Here is a 23,695-nt window from a genome sequence, read left to right as displayed (position 1 = left end):
TTTGATCAAACATTTTTGCATAGTACATTTACGGCTTGAAAAGCAGCTATAAACTGTCTGACAGCGTGCAGCAGACATTACGATAGTTTTTGTTTGTTTAACTGTATCCATGCAACTGTATGCTAATGGTATATAAGTATACACACCTAGGTATGCAATAATATATAAGCAATTGTACTGTCTTGTTTGTGTGAGATGTATGTTGAGGAGTCTGATTCAAATTTTACATAAATTCCTAAAGTAAAAAGGCATACGAATTGTTTGAGGTACTCAAAGCAAAAACAATTTTATAAGAGATAAGTTTACATATGGAATGCTGCCTAAACAGAGATTCTGTAATATTAAGATAAAAGTCTATGTTTATGTAAGCCCTTCTAAGAAATGTAACACATAAATGCCAGCTAAGGCCTTGATGAACAGCATAATTTAAAATACGTAATATATTTAGAATTTAGTTTAAAACGGCAGAGGTTTGGGAATCGATCTGAACGATTGTAAAATAGATTAAAAAAACAACAACATAAAATAGATTTGTGCCCGACTAGGCGAAGTTCTGATATATGCGCATGACTGGAAGCTTTGCCTAGCTTGAATGCTTATTAGTTGATTTGCACGCTATAACTCGAAGTTCGAATGTGCTTTTAAGTAGCTACAACTACAAATGCAACAATAAATATAATATAATATATGTATATATATATATATATATCTGTATGTTAATATGTATATATGTATTTAATGCCACAAAACACACACGAAACAAATTCGCCACATTCTTGCCCGCTTTCCACATTCACTCCGCGTCACATGCTCAACAATTTACAACTAGGATTATGCTAGAATTGCGCTTATGGACTCTGCTTTTGCATCTGTCGGAAGCAACCTCGACACACAGGCACCGCCTTGCCGCTGTCGTGTCCAGGCAACGCCACGTTCTTATCTATGCAGCGCTCACAGAAGATCTCCCCGCAACGCCAGCAATGTGTCTGAAAAAGAGGAAGGCACTTGAATTAGATGAACTTTTGTTTAGTTATCGGCTCACTAACCTTTTTGCTGAACTGATCAAAAGGTGTGGAGCAGGAGCAGGTGGTTACATTGCGCATGGATTTCCAATCCAGCGCCACCGACGAGATTTCCTCGGTCAAAGCCTGTGGGCTCGTTTGCTCGGCATTTAACGACAGATTGGCAAAGGACATGTTGCTCGCCTTCAGAGGATGATCATCATCGGCGGCTGATAATTCGCTTAGCTTCTTATCATAATTGTATCTGGAAACAAAAAGTAGATTGTTAGGAATTTCTTGAAATATTGCAATCAAGGTGTTTGGCTACTTGTTGTCATTGATCTCATTGGTGGTCGGCTCCTTGCTAACTTTAGTGGTGGTTGTGGTGGTGGCATCCTGCAGTTTCTTGGCCGACTTGGAAATGTAGTTCTTGAAGCTGGCAATGCGCTTCGTCAAGTGTTGCACATGATCCTCCAGCGAATTACAGTGCTCCTTGCTGTCCAGCAGCAAATCGCCCAGTGGCTCACGTGGATGTATGCCGCTCTCAAAGCGACTGTACATGCCACGCCAGAATCTATAAGGTAATCACATTAGAAAGAGCTGTTCTAGCTTAATCAACTGTGGACTTACTTGATGCACTGCGGCGCCAGATTGGCTTTGATCGATTCGTCTACATTGGGTTTGTACAGCGGATTTATATACTCATTGAGATGGTTCGACATGTAGCCCCACAGCGAGAATGTGCGTTCGGCCAGCTTTAGGTCAAGCCGATCCTTCTCGCAATTGCCCACAAAAGTGCCGAACTGACATGAATGCACATGATCGTGTAGTATCAGCAGAAAACGCTCATTGAACTCAAACGACTCGCTGCGCTGCGACATCAACTGCCAGGTACAATCCAGGAATTGTGTAAATATGGGCGACACCTCGCGCGCATCTGTCTGAATGTGGCCACAGCGTTCGCTAAACTTATGCCCAAATGCCAGCCAATCCTTCTCGATGAGTGCCTGAAAGCCCTTGATTGTGCGATAATAAGGATTCAGCATTAGCTGCGCCAGCGAGCAAACTTGAGCGGTGCGATCCCAGCCATCAGAGCAGTGCACAACCACAGAGACGCCCTTATCGACGGCATTGGCAATGAAGCTAAGGAAAGGAACTCCATCAGTGTAATCTCAAGTGCAAAACAGCTGCTTACAGCTATAAGGTTTACTTTACCTCGACGTGTCCAATATGGAGCGAATGTGCTTCAGCCAGCCGGACGACTCGAGGGCATTAAGAAATGTGCTCATCGTGGGTGATTTCTGTTCGCATGCCTCCAGCACCTTTTGCAGGCTGGCGCGCTGTACGTGAATGTTCTCAATGCCGAGGAAATGGAATTTGATGTTCTCGTAAAAGGCCTCGTTCTCGTAGCCCTTGCCGGCGGCACGATTGGCCATGGCATTGATCTGCAAGCGAATGGGGTCAGAGTCGTTGGTTGTTTACATATTGTTTTTTCTTTTGTTGTTTTATTTGCACTTACGCGTGGTCGCGTATCCACAACGAACATATAATCGTTATTGGGATTGGTTTTGCGTATGGCCTCCAGCATTTGCTCGTCCTCGAGACAGCGCGCACTGAAGCCCGACAACGGCTGGCTGCAGCGGCATATGGACGCCTGTTGATACAATTGATTACATATATTAGAGATATTTACATATGGATAGGTTGCTCAAGATGTTTGCTTACCTTGTTGTTGTGCAAATAGGTCAATGCGGGCAGGCGACCCTTGGAGCGAAAGCGCGAGCTGCTTATCAGCATCAATGTGGTGGCCTCTTTGGGCACATAGATCTGACGCGGATACGTATCGCATAGCTCGTACTTCTCGTTCATGGAGCAGAGGGTCCAGTTCTCGTTGGGCACCAGCATGTGCTTAAACTCGGCCTCCAACTTGAAAAAGTCCCAGCCAGCGTTTTTGGGAAAGTCATCTTTAGCCGGCTGATAATTGAAGCAGTACAGCTTGTTGATGGAGACTACGAGCAGAGAATAAATTACAATGATGGCAGCTATCAAAGTAAATGGATTGTGTTGCCACTAACCCGGCTGAAAGAGTTTGATTAGCGAAGTATAAACATCGTGGCACTCTGAGTCCTTGGGCACGACAAATGTCACCGACAAGAACGTCTTGCAGCGTATCAGCAGCGGGGAGCCGGTAGTGCTAAGTGGCAGCTTCTCAATGCTGGCAATGTGCATGTGCAGAATCTGTAATGAAAGGAACTAGTTAATATATATATATAAAGAGAGAGAGAGAGAGAGAGAGCACCCAACAGACAATCTGAACTCATAATCACTCAACTTGAAGCACCCCTTTGCGTGACCACAGTTAATAGCTCCAGCAGTGCCCGCAGGTCAGGCACTTCAACTTTTACAAAGTGGTGCCTGCTGGCTGCCGGCCGCCCCGAGGCCCAGTCTTATGACAGCAAGAAAAATCGATAGTTAAAGCCTACTCAGCGCATAATTGGCAACTGGCTCTGCACACGAGTGCCCCAACTTTTAATTAACAGCATGGAGGAGGCAACGTGACGCTAATATGCTCATTTCTCGGGTCTCCAGCGGCCACTTGTCGCGCCATTGCAAAGTGCATAATTGATATAATTATGGTGTAGCAATTAAAAACGCAATGCCCGAGTGCACATGCAGTGCCAAGATAGAAGAAAACCCAACTTAAACAGCAGTCAAAATGCTGAATCTAACGGCGAAGCTTTCGCATCAAATCGAAATGAATCAGCGCGAATCAAGGTCAGAAGTGGTTAGCGAGCAACTCTATAAATTGCTCGAAATCGCGTGTCGAGTTATATAATATATACACATGATGAAAAATTATATACTAACAAGTCTATAGAACATAATCGAGTTACTTGTGTCTATCACAGCTTTACAGATCAAATCTGAAAGTTTTGCTAAATGGGCTTTACAGCTACGGACAATAGGAGCGTGTCAAATCGGCTATTACTATATAGCGTTTAGTGAAAATAATATTTTATATTTAAGGTAGAGTTGTGAAACTTAAAATATTTAAAGGTCTTGAGCTAGCCAAGTTCTCTACATGGGGCCAGGATGCGAAGGCATCAGAATCTTGAATATTTTCTATGTCTAATACACTCACTTTTCAGAACTATATTCGGCAAGCCGCTTAATAATTATTAATGTAATTATTATCACTATATTTATCCATAATAATAATTTGTTACATTTGTAAAACTACTTATAGTATTTCCACTATAATTAAAACATAATCTTAAGCGCTCAGCCTAACCTTTTGCGCCACTTTGTCTTTAGCTCAAGCCCTTATCTTAATGCCAAAATCTGTTGTCTGTTATAGGATTAGCATTTCTAATTTAATCTTCTGCTGTTTATGTATTCCAAATAAAAAAATTACTTTCTTTCTGTTTCGCTCTGCTGTCACGAGCTCAACTGCTTTGCTGTGTCCTTCTGTGCCTGGGACAGCGAATTGTGTATGAATGAAAATTGAATTGCAGCCGCTTAGAAGCACTTTGTTTGCTCATGCCACATTCATTCATTCATTCAATCAATCCCTCCGTCACTCTGTCGACCAGCAGCATTTCTGGCGTATTGGCATCAAACTTGTGTTTGCTTTTTCAATGTTTCTCTTACATTAGCGAATGTTTTACTTTTGTTGGTCTGCTTCTGGGACTTTGAATGAATGTTTTGTGCTGCTGAATAATACAATGTTACGCCCACACAAACATATACACTAATCGAGGCACAGCGGGCACGTCGACATGGCATTTTAATTTGTATTTGTGCAATGGGGCGTATACGCAATCCGCGCGAGTACCACTGTGTCGCTGTGTATTTGCGACTAGTTCTGCCGGGCAGCACAATGCGAACGCGTTTTAATTAAATTGAAGACAAGTTGCGGCTTAAAGCCGAAGCCAAACTTTAATATGCACATCTTTCGCGCGCGCTCTGCGGCTTAGCAGCCTTGAGGCAAATGCTAAGAAAAGAAACTTTCCAGCCAAGTGGCCGGAACTGCGGCCCTGCCAGCTGTCAGCTAAGCCTATGCATGTACACCTGCATGTGTGTTTAGAGCACGGCATACAAGTAGAAGTACTCCAGGTACTCTATGACGAATGCCAGCCGCAGCAGCAGTAGCAGCAGCCTTTGAGCTGTCGAGTTTCACCTGCTGCACAAAATGTTTAACGAGCGAGGTCAAAAATGTAAACGCCAAGTGCAGAATTTGAACACGTTCGCTGTGGCTGTGGCTGCGCCCTGTAGCTATGTTTGTTGTTGTTGTTGCTGAATGCTTTTATCTGCAATTTAAGGAATATAAACATTAAACGCTTTTCGCCCTTGCCTAAATTGCAGCAGTAGAAAATTTACTTTAGAGCATTGAGCTCACTGATACAAAGTTTTCTTTAAAAGTTTCTTTTCTTCTTCTAATGAAGTTGAAATGGTTTATGAAATGTTAAAAGGTTAAAGTTTCTGCTTAAAACTATTTGAACAACAATATACATATATATGTCGATAACAGCTAATCATACTTGGTACATATATTTGCTATCTATACTTTTACTTTTATAAATTTATGGAGAGTGCTCTCGACATAAACTGTTATGAACATCATTTAGAATATAGAAAAAGTACAGCTTAGCTTAGCTTAGCTTAGCAGCACACATATAGCACATATATATAATAGTAGTTACAGTCTATATAGACAAGAGTACATAAAACATAAAACATACATAAAATGAACAGAGTAAACTGACTAAAAAGAGAACATTGAGCGTATATGTATATATTACATATGGCAAATCACTGTAATGATCATTATCATTATGGTCTTAATAGTTATTAAATTAATGACATTTAACATAAGGACTCTTGATTTAACAACTAATGAGTTAATGGTCATTTATTTTATTTCATAATGATCATTATGATTACTGTCATTAATCTTAGTAAACATTTACTAGCTGACAATACTCTCAATAATCATTATGATCATTAACACAATGATCATTTACACAAAGTTCATTAGCACAACTATTAACTGAACAATGTTTATAAACAAAACAAAAGTACTCTTATTAACAAACATAATTAACTAAACAATGTCAAGCTCAATGTTTATAAACAAAACAAAAGTACTCTTATTAATAAACATTAGTTAAAAACAAATTCTTAAAAATTATAAGTATTACTAATACAATTCCGCTTAATATAACTATAACTAATTATTATTAACTATTCACCACACACAACACCAGAAGAGGAGCACTGCACGACTGATCACTAGCAGGTCAAAAATGCGACTGACGGGCGATGCAGCAGGCTCGCCTTTATATAGGGCGAGACCCACTCAAACTCGAACTCAAGCTCGACCGCGAGCTCGAACGTGAGCTCGAACGCGAGCTCGAACGCAAGCTCGAACGCAAGCTCGAGCTCGAACGCGTACTGCGTGAGTTTTCACTCAATAATCGATCAGAGAGGGTGACATTTAAGAGTGCTTGTTCAAGCATTGTAACATACTTTCTGTATAAATACAAATGCTTAAAGAGTATGGCTACACAAACACACACACATTAACAGCTCTTCTGCTCTATACGGGGTTCGATGCTCTTCTTTTCCTTCTTTTTTTTTTTTAGGCAATATATTTATTTCTTTATTTTGTTGCAGCTTATTGTCTTAGACTCTATAGCGCATTTAGCTCTAAACCTTAACTAATGGGAGGGCAGATATGCCAATTATTCTGCACTTGTAGCTACTATCTTAATTAGTTCTAATATTGTCTAGAGGATGCAATCTCTTCAGTCTTCGCCTATTGTTGTTTATAGCCAGGTTGCTTGCGAGATGGTTAGGATGCGCTGCAAGTCTGTCCGCGTATCTTGAACTGTGTCGCCCAATGAGTTCAGCAACTGTGGGAATTGCTAAATCCCTATGTAAGACTGAGTTTCTTACAAACCAGCTGGCTCCAGTCCATCTGCGTAGTGCTTTATTCTGCAGGGTCTGAATTTTGTTCCTTGTAGTCTTCGCCGAGGAGCCCCATAGAGAGATACCATATACGAAGGTTGGGACAACTATTGCCTTGTAGATGGCGGCCTTGCTGCTGTAAGACAACTTGCTTGAAGCTCTCAGCATCCAGTCGAGGGTTTTTAGCTTGCTTTTGCATTTTGAGGTTACTTGACTTATGTGCGCTTTAAAAGTCAGCCTTCTGTCAAGAGTGATACCAAGGTACTTTACTTTTGAGGCTTTGGGAATAGTGGGCCCCAATGCAACGCTTGGGCAATCTCCTCTTCTAGTGGCGAAGGTAGTATGTACAGACTTTTGTGCATTAATGGTGATACACCACCGTTTTGCCCAGCGTCCGAAAGAGTCCAGATATTTTTGTAGTGAGTCTGAAGCTTCTTGCGCAGATACGTGACGTGATAAGATGGCGGTGTCATCTGCATAGGTCGCTATGAGTACTGCATCTGTACTTCCTATATTTGGCTCGGGAGTTGGCATATCTCCTGTGAATAAAGTATAAAGTGTTGGGCCTAGAACACTACCCTGTGGTACTCCAGCCATAATTGGTCTAGTCAAGGATACTGTTTGCCCCCTTGACACTTGGAAGGTTCTTCCAATAAGGTATGAGGATAGCAACGCGAAAAATGGGGCTGGAAGGGTGGTCCTCACTTTCTGCAGCAGTCCCAGGTGCCAAACTCGATCAAACGCCTGTTTGATGTCTAAAAAGACGGCAGAGCAGTACATCTTTTCTTCAAAGGCTCCAAGGATATGGTGCACAACTCTGTGAACCTGTTCCGGTGTTCCATGCTGTCTCCTGAAGCCAAACTGATGGTTTGGAATGGCCTCCTGGCGTCCCAGATGTGTCAGTACTCGTTCCAGAAATATTCTTTCGAATATTTTGGAGAGTACTGGCAACAGGCTAATTGGTCTGTACGACTCAATTTCTCCCACGGGTTTGCCAGGCTTAGGAATCATCACAATCACGGCGCGCTTCCAGCAGGCTGGAAAGTGCCGGATGCGGAGCATGGCGTTGTACACCATAGTTATGTAGTCTATGGTGGAGTCAGGCAGTGCTCTAAGGACTCTGCCGTTTATTAGATCATATCCAGGGGATTTTTTTGCCTTCACTCTTCTGATGTGTTCAAGAACCTCTTCTTTTGTACATCCAGTTATCTGGTCTTCAGCTGGGAGGGGCGAGAGAACGATGTCTTCTGTTGCTTCGATTTCTGAGGCCTCTGCGGTAATCACCGGCGTGAATTGGTCTTGAAGGTGGTTTGCAAAAGCCTCAGCTTGAGCTTCGTCTCCAATGTGCCAGGAACCAGAAATGCTCCGAATGGGATGACGTCGTATTGGCTGCCGTTTGAGCTTTCTTGTAAATTTCCATAATTGAAACTCTGCGTCAGTGGGCGATTCAGCTCGTACCAGCGCATCGCTGATACACCTCTTTTGAAGCAGGGCGAGAGCAGCTTTAAGATGCCTCGTGGCTTCGTTGTACATGGATTTGGCATCAGGCGTGCGTAATCTTAACCAGCGTCTCCTGGCCCATCTTTTGTGTATTAGTAGGTGTTGGGCCTCCAAGGTGAGGGGGATGTTGTACGGAGACTGTTGTCTTGTTTGGCAAGATGGTGGGGCGGCTTGGTGCGCAGCTTTGACTATTTCTTCCTGCAGTTTGTTTGCTGCGTAGTCCACGTCTTCAGGAGTGTTAAGTTCCATTTCTATGTGCAAAGAGTAATGGAGCTCGCGCCTAAAGACTCCTAAATCTGATCCTGCTGGCAGTAGTTGTTTCCTAATGGGCAAGGGCTGTGGCTGCGCGTGGATTGTGACTATTAGTGGCAGGTGGTCAGAGGATAGGTCCAAGGATTCTTCAATGGTCAATTGCCGGTCACAGATGCCTTTGTAGACAGCGAAGTCGATTGCCGAGGGCCTGTGTCCATTAATTGGGTAACGGGTGGGGGCTCCAGTCGCCAATATGCTGAATTGTAAGTTTTGAATCGCCTCAAATATGACTTCTCCGCGACGATTCGCACTATTGCTTCCCCAAAATGGGTGCCATCCATTCCAGTCGCCGCCGATGAGGGTCTTATTCAACCTTTGGCCTAGAACCTGTTCCATGTGATGATCACACAGACCAGTGTTTGGCGGAAGATAAATTGACGCAACTTCGATCGCTCCAATAGACGTAGGCAGGGTGATGGCTGAGACCTGCATTGTTGCGTTGCAAATTGGCAGTAAAGGTGTATGCGGTATTGTTGCTCGTATGAGGATTGAGGATCCACCAAAGCAGTTTGCTCCTTCACCATGAGCCTGATAGTGTTCGTATCCGAAAATTTGTGTAGTGGGGCACTCATGAGTTTCTGTTATTAACATTATATCTATGTTTTCTTGTGAGAGAAACGCAGCCAGTTCCTGAGTCTTGTTTCTCAGGCCATTGGCGTTCCAGATACCCACACGTAAAGCCATTATTTGTAGGCAAGCTTGGTTATGATGGCCATTAAACTGTTTAGCATGGTTGCTTGTTGGGATTGTACTTCTCGCATCGCTTTGAGCTCGGCATTAATTGCGTCAAACTGACGTTGTTGTTGCTGAAGCATTTCAGTGAACAAAGTGTCACTTGTGGTATTCTTATTTGACGGTCCACCTCTAGCGGCCTGTGCGTAAGAAACACCACTAATAGGCGTTGCAAAGCTCGTGGCTTGGGTAATGCTCCGGGGCCTTGTAATTTCGGAAGCAGTACTCGGACCCGTAGACGGTGTTTGTGTGGGACTCCTTTTTTGTGCTGGGGATTGCAATTTGCGCAACCGCTTGTATACTTGGCAGCCCTTATAGTTGGCTGGGTGCTGTAACTCACAGTGCACACAAGTTGGTGCCTGGTCCTTTTCGCGGGTGCAGTCTTTGGATGCGTGTTTCCCGGCGCAACGCACACATCTGGGAGCTTTGTGGCAGTAGCGTTGTGTGTGTCCAAATTCTTGACAGCGATGGCATTGTGTCAGGTCGTTGTATCTTCTTGGCAGTTCCACTGTGCAGCGTTGCCTGCAGACAACTCGAATGTCCAAAATTTCTTTGTTGTTGGGGGCCTGAGCCACGTCAACAAAAAATATATTTAGCGGTGTTTTGTCCATACGGCTCAGTGGGTTGTGCACATTTGTAATTGTGTGGCCTTTGGTTTCCAATTCCTTTTTAATTAGTGTTGTATCAGTGCTGGAGTGAAGCCCTTTGAACACGACTCTATATGGTTTGTCCTCCTTAAGCTGGTAGCAGTGGAACTCCAATTCCAGCTTAGTAAAGTGGTCTATAACTCTGCGATAGTCCTCACTGCATTGGGTTAATACACCTATGTTATTCTTCTTTGGCTTAATTACGTATGATTTAGCATCAATTACTTTATCTATTATCTGTTGAAGTAGGGCCACAGACTTGATGTTTGGACACCATATGGGGGGCGGACGAGGTTTCGGAGTAGTTTGCTGGTCGGTCAATACTGGGGCTTCTGGAGCTACAGGTGATTCGCTGTAGTCTTCATCTTCTTCTACGAGCAGTGAAAATCGATTTTCTGATATTAATGCTGCATTGCTGGTGCTTGGTTCGTCGAAGATGAGCCTTTTCTTGATGGTTTTTGGTGAATTTGGCTGTTTACGTTTCGTGTTTTTGTTGTTAGTGATGCCTTGCACGGAGGCGATATCTATTTTTGAGTTTATTGGCATGATGGAGGCTTGCCTATTTGCCATCACAACGTTAAGCTGGGCTTGCATTTCTGCATTTACCTTTACAGCTGTAGCGAGGTTATTGACATTAGATGTCATCGCGGATTGTGCTTTTGAGTGCAGGCGCACTCGCGCCAAGCGACGAAATTTCGTAAATTGCAATTAAAGCAATTGAGTTACGCGGAAGCAAGCGATAAGAAAACGCTGCGTGTGCGGTTTTTGTTGCTGTTGCGTTGAAGAATGCACCGCAAAGTTCTATTTTTAGAACTCTGCAGCAGTAGAGCTTAAGCGAAGGCTGTTCGAATTCACGTCTTTACAGGTCGAACGACTGATCGCGATTGTCTTTTTTCCTTCTGATCAAAAATATATACATACAAACATGTAATTCCTTTAAAGTAATATTTATTATCGTAGACCAAGCTTTAGTCTGCCTCTTTAAAGCCAATCCAATTAAATAAATAATTATAGTCTATCATAATATTAATGTTAATAATTCCCATGACAAAGTAAAATAAAATGTTTTCTCGTACCTCATAAATAAATCATAATTGAAAGTGCTTCAGGGGCAGAATATGAAATATATTACACTGTTGCCTTTCAAATATTTAAAATAAATTCATAATGCAGTAATTTATGTGGCATTTGGATGGCAAAGCAACATGTTTGCGGCTTGCTACAAACAGCGCACCAAAAATGTGGCATGCCTCTGCGGTCTACTTTATTTCCGTAACATACTTTTGCGGTTAGTAGAGGACAACGCACACACACACACACACACACTTATTGTGGCGTGCTGACAGTTGCCTAAAAATAAAAAGAAAATCAACCCAGAAAATGTTGGGAAAAGAAATTGCAAAAAACTTTTTGCTTGAACTTGGCAAGAACCCACTCCAACAAGAGAGTGAGAGAAGTTGAAGGAGCACTCGAACCGCTTGGCCCATAAAGTAATTGATGATGTCATAAGGGTAGCTGCGTCTGCTTACCCATGTCTCCTTGTTGCTGTCAGGCTCCACGAATATCAAATGGGTGGCCGTCAGATATAAAGTGCCAACTGTGGGATTTTTCGTATTGTAGCGATCAATCATGCGCACATTTTCCACCTGTAAATAAGTAAGGTAAAGAAATGCATTTAATATATTTAATACAACTATCACTACGAGGTAGAAGCGCAATAAAAACATTTTATATTTATTGTTTGCTTCAGTTGCTGACGTCAGCCACACACAAGTGGCGCTGCAACTACTCAGCCACCCAACCACCCATAACCCACATCAAGCACCACCCACCCACACACACAAGTAAAAGGAAGCTCGAAATCTGAGTAAACAACATCAAAATGGTTGCAAATTATTTTACTGTCCGACAGTCAAGTGCAAAAGTTGGTCCTTGAAAAATATATTTGAGAAAAAAGTGAATGAAATTTAAAAAATATATATTTTTATTATTCATACTATTAAATAAATCATAAGACTGTATTTCTACTCTAGTGCTGCTGAGATTTGGCTCTGTAATTTTAATTAAAATATTGACATTTTAGTAAATAACACATTTTATTAAAAGTCGCATAAGCTTCCTTTTGCAGTTTTAAATTAAATTTATAATTCAATTCACAGAAATTTGCAAAGCAAACTAGCTGCCAACGTTGCCAGATCTATGAAAAATAAAATAGATTATTTATTGTAGAAAGCTATGGTCCCACTCCAATGATCATTTACCAGAAAACAAAGGGAAATTCCCTTTTATCCCATCATTTCTTTCTCTCTGCGGTAAATGCAATCTGACCGCATTTTGAATTGTAAATAAGATGAAACAAATTGAATAACGAAGATTTATGTGACATCAAATGAATTTCCCCAGTGAATAAAAGAGTGAATGCACAAATAACCGCAACAACTGCGACGACGTTTCAGATTGATTACGTTTAAGAGAATAGACTCCGGAAGACAAAGGCGCTTATTGCATTAATCCATTTACGTGTAGACCTCTATGACGTCATTTGGAATGCACACGAATCAACAACTATTGACTGAAATTGATTGGCAAGGGCAAAGGGCCAGCAGTGCAGCTGGCTGTGCTGGGCAACTAACATTTCTTCTTTGATAGTCAAGTACTTTGTACTTTTCTTTAATAGGTTTTCATATATATTGTATCATTTAATATTATTATATTGGAAATATTAAAATCAATTTTGATGGAAATCTAAATCATTCCTGTCAGAGTTATTCGTGCTCTTTGAAAATTTTGAATTAAAAAAGTTCTTCCAATTTAAGACGAGATTATTATATACTTGTATAAATATATTTGATTATAAGTCCCAGAGCTCAGCCATAAATTTGATTCGACAGGTCACTATGAACAAGGGACTATTTCAAAGGTATATCATCTGTATGTAGAAGTTGGCTTGTATTATCTAGTCTCAAATAGCAGCTAGTAATTTCGCTGCGATTAAAGCCATATCAGTGCACAAGAAGCCACAATTATTTAATTGGCCAAGTTGAGAACAAAGTCTTGTGGCGTTGCAGCTAAGGCAACAATTTGCCACAGACAATTTGTTGCAGTCTAAGGATGAAAGGAACGCAATGGCGCAGTGGCATGATGAGCCTGAATGAGACCATCGATGGATGGTCGTTCGGCTAGTCGACCTACATAAAATATGTATGTGCGTGCCCGCTGGCAAGTGCCCGGGGAGGAGGGGAGCTCTGTGCATAGCCTGCCATGTTAGTAATTTGCATATTCCGGCCGAGAGCAGCCGGCGGCGTTTGAAACAAAGGGAATGCGAGAAGTTGAGAAAAATTAGCTGAATATCGCTTGATTACTTCTGCTTGCATACATTTGCCTAATGAAACAAAGGAAATTAGGTCGGGTCACCTTTTTGAGGACCGTGTTGCCGTTGTAGTAGACGGGCGCCTCGTTGAACTCCTCCTCGATCCAGGAGACGACCTTATCGGAGACAAATGGCGGCACTGGTACACCCCAAAGGCGCTTGCCATCGGGCGGCTCCTCGGTCTCCGGCGATATATTATCGAAGCTGAGGCGCAGCGCCGACGTTGGCGACAATTGTCGTTCGATTTCATTAAACTTATTCATGAATCTGGTAAAATCCATTGTCACAGTGCCAAAGTATAGACTCGTTGTATATCTGGCAGAGATACTGTTTGCTTTGGGTAAATGTTTATTGATTTTAAATCAACATCAAAAGCAACGCCAGCAGCCTGTGCCTGGCTTTAAATCAAATCACGTGAATCACTAGGGAGGCGGTCGGTCCCTTTTACTACTTTCACTTTTTTGCTTAGCACACAAGCCGACGGAGTACGCTACTTATTCGTGTAACCCTACATATTTATTTATGTATATACTACATGTGCCACTTTGTTATTGCTGCCACTGCCACTGCCACTACCACTGCCACTGGTTCCCCATCAATATGTCTGTGTGTGCGTGAGCTTGTGTTATCAACTTTGTAAAGAGTGTAGCAAAGCGGCGGCGCTCGGACAGACTGACGACCGCTCCCGATGCTAACTCTGCGACGACTGTGAAAGGCGCGCGCTTAAAAGCATGCTACGAGCGCCCATAGGTACAATTCTGTTTTGGGGAAATTTTTCCGATTGGGTAATTTTCTCTCGCAGCACCGGGCAATAGGTACTATTTAAATACCCTAGGTTAGGGATATGTGAGCAAGTGTGTATTAAAGGAATTTTGTGCCAGTGCATACATTTAATACTATATACACGGTATACAAATATTATTGCTGAATAAGAAAATATGGTTTTATATATGTAATTTTACTTATATTAATTTCTATACATATATGCCATGCCTATACGAGTATCGAATTTTAAACTCTTTATATTGACCTTATAAAAAACATACTTAAAACACATTATATCATCCTCTAACGCATAGCCAAATATTTCCATGTATCTGTGTATTAAATATCACTCAATATACATATTTTGGCTATAGGGTATTTCATAGTCAGGCAGTAATACTCGTCGCATGTTAGTTTACCTTAAGTAACAACATCGACTAATAATCTAATAATCAAGTTTAATGATATACATTTAGTTATCGCAAGAAACCTATTTAATTGATTTTCTTTTGAACTTTGCATGCAATTTTTACACATTTTAAATTGACAGCAGCAACAACAACAACAATATCAACAAATATAAAATGTTGACTATGCAAATTTGTTGAACTTGACTGAGGCAGCAAATTTTTCGATTGAGATTTAAATTTAAAAATTGCTTTTACTTAAGTTAAATGGCTGAAGAATTCATGGAATGTGATTATAAACAAATGAGTTTGTATAAAATCTTCCATTTGGCTCATAGATCAACAGTTCGCTGTTCAATAAAAAGGGCGTTGAGGCATTGAGGCTAGCAGTTAAACAGTAGCGAAGACTTCGTGAACTGCGATAAGGCTGGTATTTTCATAGTCAAATTATACACAAATATATATTTTTATATATACACATATATACTTGCGTTACTAATGAACGTAATTATTTGCGCTAGTGTAAAAGATCGCGTAGATGCCGTAGAATGTGGTTGAAAATGTAAATATCAAAAGGGAACTTGATTTTTGTTCACGTTTTAATGGTTCGCCCGAATGCGCATGATTTACAGTTATGTTTATGTACATAAGTTGTGAACAGGTGTGGGCGGCATGCCACGGCCAGTAAGGCTGTCTCGTCCTTGGCCCCACCCTCATTGTGGGCGGCGCAAGGGTTGGCCCTCGCCGGGTCACACAGACGTTTGTTGTTGCTGCTGCTGTTCTTCTATTAGAGAGAGAACAGGAAGAACAGTTTCCACCTGACCATCGATTTTGAATTAAACATAAAAGTTTCCAATTGCATGACTCAGCTCACAGCTGGCGACAGGACAGGTGCGACTGATAAATGGTCTACTTCACGCATATCTACATTCTTAACTATATCCGCACTGATTAAACTAAAATATATATTTACATACCTTTGCCAGCTTGATATCGTCCATTGTTTACGTTTTTTTCGTCGGTTTCACTATGAACTTCAAACACTAAGCAGATTCTCGGCGGCCCGTGCTTTTGCTTACGCGGCGAATTTAATAAATTACTCACGAACAATTTAATTTTTATTAAACATATTTTACTGAAACATATTGCAGTTTATTATAGTTATAAATTGGGATTGTTGATATGCTATCGATATTTTAATTTCGATACAATACTATCGTTCAGGCTGCACCCTAATAAAAGGTGGTAATGCGATAGGTTTTAAATCTGGTGTTGCCACCTTGAATGGAGGATAGTTATTATGGATATACAGTCATCTGGCAGCACTGCATTCCATTAATTTAAATTTGAATAGTGCTAAAATTTCTTTTAATAAACTCAACAAATATCGCACAAGCTATAAAAATGGATTTAAGTTGTTTCAACTATAACAATAAGTGCACTTTCTGCTGTGGGCCACATTTGTAATTGTCGGTGTAGTGTGTGAATTATTCTCATTTACGCAAGCCTACGTATTTGGTCCAAACACCTTTGTTATCAAAGTACGGCTTGTTCCGCGAACAAATAATTGCTTCTTTAAAAATGGCAGCGTATGCTAGCGGTATGGACGCATGCTTATACAGATTATACAGGAATTCGTAAATCTGAAATAAGGAGTTTATGAAATTATTATGATGGACAATATCAGATAACTGCTCACCTTTGCCTCCTGATCCTTCCAAAATATGTGATCACATAGATACTGTAAGCTTTCTGGGAACAATGCAAATCGTTCCTTATCATCTGTGGCCACCACATCTACAGTGCCTAGCAGCACAGCACAACCTGACAAAACATCCACAGCCAATATAAAAATGTCCAGTAAATACAGCGCTCTGTTGAGTTTCTCTTTGTTGGAAGACTCAGCGAGCATCATTTGTATTTCCAGAAAGATTTCAATAATCCAGTTGCATGCATGCTCATCGCTCGCAAAGGCGTACAGTGTGGTGGCCAGATGACGATAGAAAAAGGGACGTTCATCCAATCGACGTTCGTAAGCATCGATTATGGGCGTTAGCCATTTTAGGGGATTTGGAAGTTTGTCGTTATATAAGACTAGATAGCAGCGTATTATCGTTGCCTTCTTTAGTTTTCCCACAGGTGTTTCCCACCAATTTGCTGGTGTGGTTAATCCATCGATGGCATTAGGAGACAGCACGGCCACTACTTCGGTATACCGCTCAAACAATCGGGAATCTAGATCCATTGAGTCCATGTAGCGCTCCACAATAAGCGTAAATACGTCGAGAACCTCGGGTATCTCACATTTGTCGGTGTATATATATCTCACGCTGTCCAAGAACTTTTCAAACAGGCAGCCTGCAGCAAATTAATCTTTAGTCTTGTTTCCAAATACAAAACATGGTAAATTTTCTTACCTTCTACAAAGTTATTCAGTTGCGATTCCTTGAAGCAGTAGACAGCTACTTTCTCGGCAAAGTTCTTCAGTATTTGCAGGCTGACGCTGTTTCCTATTTCGGGCAGCAAGGAGAACAATAGCAGCAGATCCTCCTCAAAGCAATTGGGCTCAAAATCAGCTAGGAAATTCTCCAGCAGTCGTCGAGCTGTGCCGCTGTGCAGCGCTTGGTTTTTAGCTATCATTATGCAATATTTTCGAGCATCAAAAGACAAGTGGAAGAAGCTGGTCAGGCAGCTCCAGTCCATTGGTGGTATGGGCTTAGCGAACCGTTTGGACAGTGCACGCAAAGCATAGGTGACGGCGTATGGTTCTGGCACGTAGTCGCCAAACCGAGACTGATTCACCAGGTAATTGCTGACCGCACGTAGTGCACTGGTAGCAAAGAGACCAACCAGCTTGCGTGGCTCCGGCTTGCCCTCGGGAAGACGATAGACGCCGCTGCGAAAGCCGCTGATCTCGTTGCCAATGTAATGAGCAACCAGATCAGCAGCTGCATCACCGCATTCGGGTCGTATCTTTTGCAATAGTTGCACCCATACCTCACCTGGAATAGGCTCCGGCTGCTGCTGAAAGTTCATCACATCATGACCGCCTGCAGGTCCACTCAAAGCAATATCAAAGCAAAACTGCGGCGGGATGTGGCGCAGGCTTAGCGTGTTTCCCGGCTCATAGTTTTTGAGCGCTATAAGTGCTTGTCGCACTTGTGGGGCATCTGTATTGGGGCGGCTAATAGCTTGCCACAGCTGCTCCAGGGCATCATCGGCCAGCTTCTCGTACTCCAGCGTCGGCGTTTGCAGCAGCGGCACCAGTCCAAACAAGTGATAAAGCGACTTCAGGGTCTGTGGACGCTGTTCATTACGAAACTTGGCACCCAGCGCCTGCCAAGTGGAGGCAATGTTCACTGTGTGGCTGTCGCACAGCGCATAGATAGCGTCGAGGGCCAGCGAAGTGGCAAGATCACCCGATTCGTCGGTGCAGCTATTCAGTGTGTTGCTTAAATGTGGCAGCAGCTCAGAGCCATGCAGCGTGGGTCTGTAAAATGAGTAAATGTAGTTAGGAATCATACATAAAAAGCTTCGACTAGACTCTATTTACTTTTCCTGGCAGATTTCACGCATGGCATGCGTACGAGCTATTTCCAGCTCCCAGCGTTTATCGTTGTCTGGCAGCGGCTGTGCGATTTGCTTTAGCAGAAACGGATACGTGCGTGTCTCAACGCGCCAGAGTCGCAAATACAAATCCACACAGAAGGTGGCATTGTCCGTGGAGAGATTACGAATTGTATTCAGTATCATGGGCACGTTATCCTGGCAAGCGATAGAAATTTATCATTCGATTAGATCATTAGAAGAATTTGCCATTTTTACGTACCTTAGACACTGCAAAGTTGGCCAGGCCGCGCAGCAGCTCCAGCTGCAGCTCCGGATTGTGCTCGTGGGCGAGCTTAAAGATGTACGTCATGAGGAAGTCATAGGCAATGCTCTCGTTAACCTTGATGATCTGCAGAATGACCTCGTAGATCTTGAACCAGCAGTCAACGGGCGGTTCTCGCGATAGAAAGAGTGCGCGCAGAAATAAATGCAGACGTTGACAAAAGGCCGTGTTTGCCTTGACATTCAAGGCGTCGACAAAGGCAAACACGTCCTTGTTTTCAGCTGAGTCAAATGACTCCACCAGATTGGCCAGATCAAAGGCAATGGCTATGTCAGGATGATAGTTGCGTATGTGTGCCGGCTGCAATTCCTTGGTACAGATGGGCGATACAAACTCCACGTTGCCATCCTGCGGCGGCTTTTGCTGCTCGAGCACACGGTCAACAATTTGATGGGCTAGCGCCAGGCCCTCTGCGGGTATGAATGCAGTCTGAGACATCCACTGAATGATGCCGTCCAGACACATGTTCAGAATGTATTCATGGCCACAGCGCTCCTGCACCACCACAAACACAATAATGCGCAGCAGATCAGCCAGATAGAAGGGTGACAGCACGTGCAGGCACTCAGCGAGCAGCACCAGCAGCACATGGTAGTGATGTCGCGTGTGCTCCCGCGTGGCATGCAACACACGCAGCAGACACTGCAGGCTGGGACGCGGATCTATGCCAAAATGGGCCAACTGCTTGACGAGCTGCGCCTGATAGATGCAAAGATCGACCGACTGTGCGTGATCTGATTGCTGCAAAAAGTAGTCGAGTGCCTCAATGACCAGAATGCTGGTGCACAAGCAGGTGCTGGCATTGTTGAACTTGCTCCAAGACAGCAACTCCTGCATGAGTGCACGTGCCTCTGGCCGGCTGTGGCTCAGACCCAGCAGACACGTCCAAATGGGCTTGACGTCCTGCAGTGTCTGGGGATTGCAGAGCACATAGAGGAACACGGGACGCAGAAACTCGATGCTGTAATTTCGAATACTGGAAGTGCACACAAATCATATGTCAGTAAAGTCAGTATATAGATTAGTTGATTTTCCTTACTTCTGGTCGTGATGCTGACAGATGCCAATAATCTTGTGGCTGACATCGTTCATGTTGGCGCTGGTGTGCTGCAGCAATGATATCAGCGGATGCAGCTGCGTCTTCAAGCCATACGGACACTGATACAGTTCCTTATTCTTAAGTAGCGAAGTCTTGCGCTTCAGACTCAACAGCTGCAGGCCCAGAATGGTCTCCGTTATAATAGCAAAATGCATTTGTCTGCAGTAATAGGAAATAATTGTTAAAATTTCATTTATAACTTATGAGTAGCACTCACTATTAGGTTTATCTAAGAGCTTTGCTAAGGTGTTAAAGTCTTTTACCTCAAGAGCATCATTCTTTCAGAAACGTAACCCAAAGTACTTAAAAAGTTAACTACTATGAACAAGTTAACTACGGGCCAAAAAAAGAAACCTATAATTTACAGGTAATCATAAAGACTCTCAGCTAGTCTCTGATTACCTGTGCGTGTCTAGGAAGCAGAGCACCAGAGTGTTTGGGGGCAGAGTGTGCTGCGTGTGGATAGAAATTGCAATTGCACTTGCACTTGCTCGCTATCAGGTGGGTAGAGTGGGGTAGATGAATATCAGTTGCTAGATGCCATTAGGGTTGGACTGACTTAACTAGCGTTTAGCACCCACTTCCGTCACACCACCTCACACACACACACACACACACACCTCTGCAGAGGTGCGGCTGGAGCAGTTGCTGCTCCTGGCACTTGCAGGCAAATCGTTTTGCGTTTGACGCGATAATTACATTTCACACGGCGTCCACATTGGCTGCTCGCAGTAATTGCTGTTTCTGTTGCACAAGGGGCAATTAATATGCAATCCTTTTTACTGGCACTTGCACCTGCACCTTGGCTCTTATCAAGGTTAATTTCTGTATTACATGCTGTTTACTTTTCCCGTGATTTTTTGTTGCTGCCGACTGCACCTGCTGCTGCAGCTGTTGTTTGTGTTGGGCTTGGGGGCGAGCGTCCTTCAAATGTAGAAAATATTTCAAGTTCAATGCCGCACGCTTCACTCTTTCGGCTTGCATATCAAATATTTGCTTGGCAAGTAGCTGGCGCGTAATTTGAATATGGCCAGTTGGCCATTTGGTCATTTGGCTGTTTGGCCATTTCAGTGGTCAGTGGTAGTCGCAAGGCCGAGACGCTGTCCTTGATGAACGGCTTCCTCTGGGAGTGTGGTCGCGTTACGGAAATGGCTAATAGATTTTTTGGCGTCCTGCATACATAATGCGTATATTTCCATTCTTTCGTGTCACTGTTGTTGCTGCAGATGTTACTGTTGCTTGTCGAGATTGCGGCCATTGGGTCAGCGGCAGGAAGCTATGTAAATTGCTCACGCACAGACCAGGTCGTAAGTCAATGCCAATGTGCGCGTAAAAGCGTTAACAACGTAGATTTCCTAGTTGGCATGCCTCGTATTTCATTTTCGCATATTAAGCACAGGCCAATTAATTAGGGGATACTCTTCTTTGCATGGGGCCCTGACAGAGGCGAGCCCCCAGCTGCTAGCTAATCAAATATCCAATTGCCTGGAATGCGCCTATGCAGTCAGCATGGTAATATATGCTTCATTGTTAAACAATTTTAGAAGTGCATTCGCCTGTGCTGCTTTACAATGCCAATAGGCAGACTAACTTCAACGGAAGTGCTCGCTCAGGGCGCGCCCATATGATATGAGTATGTGTGGGTACATAGGAGTATGAGTGTGTGTGTGAACTTACCCTGCATTGGGCAGCATTGATAGCAGTGTGTTCTGTACACTGTTGGCATCTAGGACACCCTCGTCGACTAGGCGGACCAGCGTCTGACAGCTCATCAGACTGAGCTGCATGTGCTCGTGCTTGCATTGAGTTTTAAGGAATTCGATTTCCTTGATTTGGTGCTCGGCCACTTGCTTCTCCTTGGACTCGACAATTTTATTGTAGATCTTCTCCAAACAAGCGGCTAGCTTCACCACCGACGTATTGGATTTTATGCTATTGAAGTCCTCCATGGCAGCACCGTCGAAGCTGAAACGGCAAAACGGGAACGACAAAATGTCAGTTAAACGGGACAACTTTATAAGCTACTAATTCGTATGTGAATTTGACTTCCTCGAACAAACACACACACACAAACACAGAGAACAGTAACGGGATTTATTGTTTGTTTGGGCACTACAAGTATCCCACTTTCAAATACTGCAACGCGCGTGTCCTTTCGTGTGCTCGGTCAACACTCGAATGACGGCGCGGCCTTTTTTGAACACATAAAAAAACAAAACAATTTCCACGTTGCCCACCTTCACATGCACCTTCGCCTTCTGTTAGCAGTGTGGGCGCCTTGCGCGTGTTATCAAATGTGTTGGTTGCTCTGCACGCAGCTCATCTAACAATAATGTTGATCAAAATTAATTTTAAGCATGTAAGTTTGTTTTTATCAATTTCTTTGTTTATTAAACTGAATTCATGCGGCACGATATCAATTGTAAACAAACTTTGTGACGAACGCAAAATGAGCAACACAAACGCAGAAGAGAGCAACGTAAGCGCCGCGTTGAGCTTTCAACGCCAAAAAAACAGCTGTGGCAGTGACGTAAACGCAAAAGCAGCGACGTAAGCACGTAACAATTAACGTAGCATTTAAATGCACTTAATAGCGGTTATTCAAAATACGGGAAATTATTGGAATTTAAATAACTTCAAATTTAATACTTATGTAAACAAATTTTAAAATTTAATAATAAGTAAATGAAGGTTAGTAGCTTCATAATTACCTTGGCAAGTAATAACTTAATATTTAAAAATCTTGTAAAATGTTTTTCTCAGTCTAAACTAATTTATCATATTTATTTGATTATCTTTTTTAATTTTTTTTTCATAAAGAATATTTTTGCTACACAAGAATTTTGTACTTTATACAAATTTATGTTGTTATGTTTGTAATAAGCTGCGAGTCGCTGCAACGCCGCGTCTACTTTATGCCAGAGTTGATTTATATCACGCTTAGTTAAGCTGCTTCAACTTTTTCGTGCTCTTTCAGTTAATTGAGTTTATGCATTTCTGCAAAGCGCCCTGGCGTAAAATAAAATTAATTATCCTCCTGCAGCCATAAAAATTGAAGCCAGCTAAAAAAGACGAAGACTCAAAGCTGAATGAGCAAAAGGTAAGCAAATCTCATAAATGAGAGTCAAGCACTAAAAAAACCAGAAAGTTACTGTGACCCTAAAGAATTCTATGTACTAACTTAGCGAATAAAACAAGTACGGCAAAATGTGGACTGCAATCGGTCAGCTCGCAGCCAAAGCAAAGGCTGAGATAACAAAGCCTTAAACGAAGAGAGCCCAACATCGTTTCCGCTTCCTGCCAAAACTCAGTTACAAAATGGCTTTTTTTTGTGTTGTTTTAGTCAGCCATGTTTGGCCTTAACCTCACGTCGGCTTGGCCGTGGACTTATAATTTTATTACGGCATCGCGATGCATAGCTCAGCCTGAACCTGTGAAATACGCCGTGAAAGTTTTTGCTTTTTTCCTTTAGAGTTTTTATGCGCTGAAACCATTGAAAGTGGTGAAATAGGGTATATTGAGTTGATTAAAGTGTATGTAACAGGCAGATGAAAGACACAATAAGGTATCTATATTCTTGGGAGTAATTAACAGTCAAATTAATGCTGTCCTGTTTGCGGGTTGTCTGTCCAAAAATACAAAGGTAAGTATAAAAGTCAGGGTCTATAGTAGCCAAATAAAAGTAACTTTTGATGTCAATGAAATCAATTGTTTGAGTTTATCTGATATATTTTAAAAGCCGAAGTTACAAATTTGAATGTGTTCTGAGAGCAGGGTATTAGCTAGTTGTTCACTCCCCACCACACGCTGTCTACTTGCTTTTTGTGCGGTTTTTTTGTTGCTGAACTTTTTACATCTCATCGTGAGTAGCCAGAGTCATCAAAGGAACAAAGCCAGCGCCGATTTGCTTGCATCACTATCATCGCCATTCATCTGGGCAAAAAGTTTTCTTTTTTTTTTTTAATTTTTATATACATATAAGTTCCTTCTGACTGATTCT

General features: G+C 42.4%; 2 protein-coding genes across 4 annotated transcripts; both read right to left on the bottom strand.

Moving 5' to 3' along the window:
- Window positions 1-730: 730 nt before the first annotated feature.
- On the bottom strand, window positions 731-15,970 carry LOC111603837 (myotubularin-related protein 6). 2 transcript variants are annotated; one of them, XM_023321603.2, is made up of 10 exons: window positions 13,577-14,066; window positions 11,692-11,808; window positions 3,077-3,239; window positions 2,727-3,010; window positions 2,521-2,655; window positions 2,217-2,446; window positions 1,632-2,144; window positions 1,330-1,575; window positions 1,047-1,266; window positions 731-986 (listed from the first exon to the last, which is right to left on the bottom strand). In XM_023321603.2, exons 1-10 carry the CDS (start codon window positions 13,811-13,813, stop codon window positions 849-851), a joined length of 2,283 nt encoding a protein of 760 aa, XP_023177371.1. In that variant the 5' UTR covers window positions 13,814-14,066; the 3' UTR covers window positions 731-848. The 2 variants fall into 2 exon arrangements, with proteins under 2 accessions (XP_023177371.1, XP_023177372.1); XM_023321604.2 differs by lacking the exon at window positions 13,577-14,066 and adding an exon at window positions 15,682-15,970 and having other exon boundaries at window positions 732-986.
- Window positions 15,971-16,075: 105 nt separating this feature from the next.
- LOC111603836 (focadhesin) lies at window positions 16,076-22,145 on the bottom strand. 2 transcript variants are annotated; one of them, XM_023321601.2, is made up of 8 exons: window positions 21,933-22,145; window positions 21,373-21,660; window positions 19,636-19,854; window positions 18,534-19,572; window positions 18,258-18,469; window positions 17,122-18,194; window positions 16,404-17,062; window positions 16,076-16,347 (listed from the first exon to the last, which is right to left on the bottom strand). In XM_023321601.2, the coding sequence occupies exons 2-8, from the start codon at window positions 21,642-21,644 to the stop codon at window positions 16,198-16,200; spliced, it is 3,624 nt and encodes a 1,207-aa protein (XP_023177369.2). In that variant the 5' UTR covers window positions 21,645-21,660; window positions 21,933-22,145; the 3' UTR covers window positions 16,076-16,197. The 2 variants fall into 2 exon arrangements, with proteins under 2 accessions (XP_023177369.2, XP_023177370.2); XM_023321602.2 differs by lacking the exon at window positions 21,933-22,145 and adding an exon at window positions 21,823-21,848.
- Window positions 22,146-23,695: the final 1,550 nt, after the last annotated feature.

The sequence above is a fragment of the Drosophila hydei genome, unplaced genomic scaffold (assembly GCF_003285905.1).
Source record: "Drosophila hydei strain 15085-1641.00,03,60 unplaced genomic scaffold, DhydRS2 tig00008134-arrow-pilon, whole genome shotgun sequence".
Lineage (NCBI taxonomy): Eukaryota > Metazoa > Arthropoda > Insecta > Diptera > Drosophilidae > Drosophila > Drosophila hydei.
This window is presented reverse-complemented; position numbering and strand designations above follow the sequence as displayed.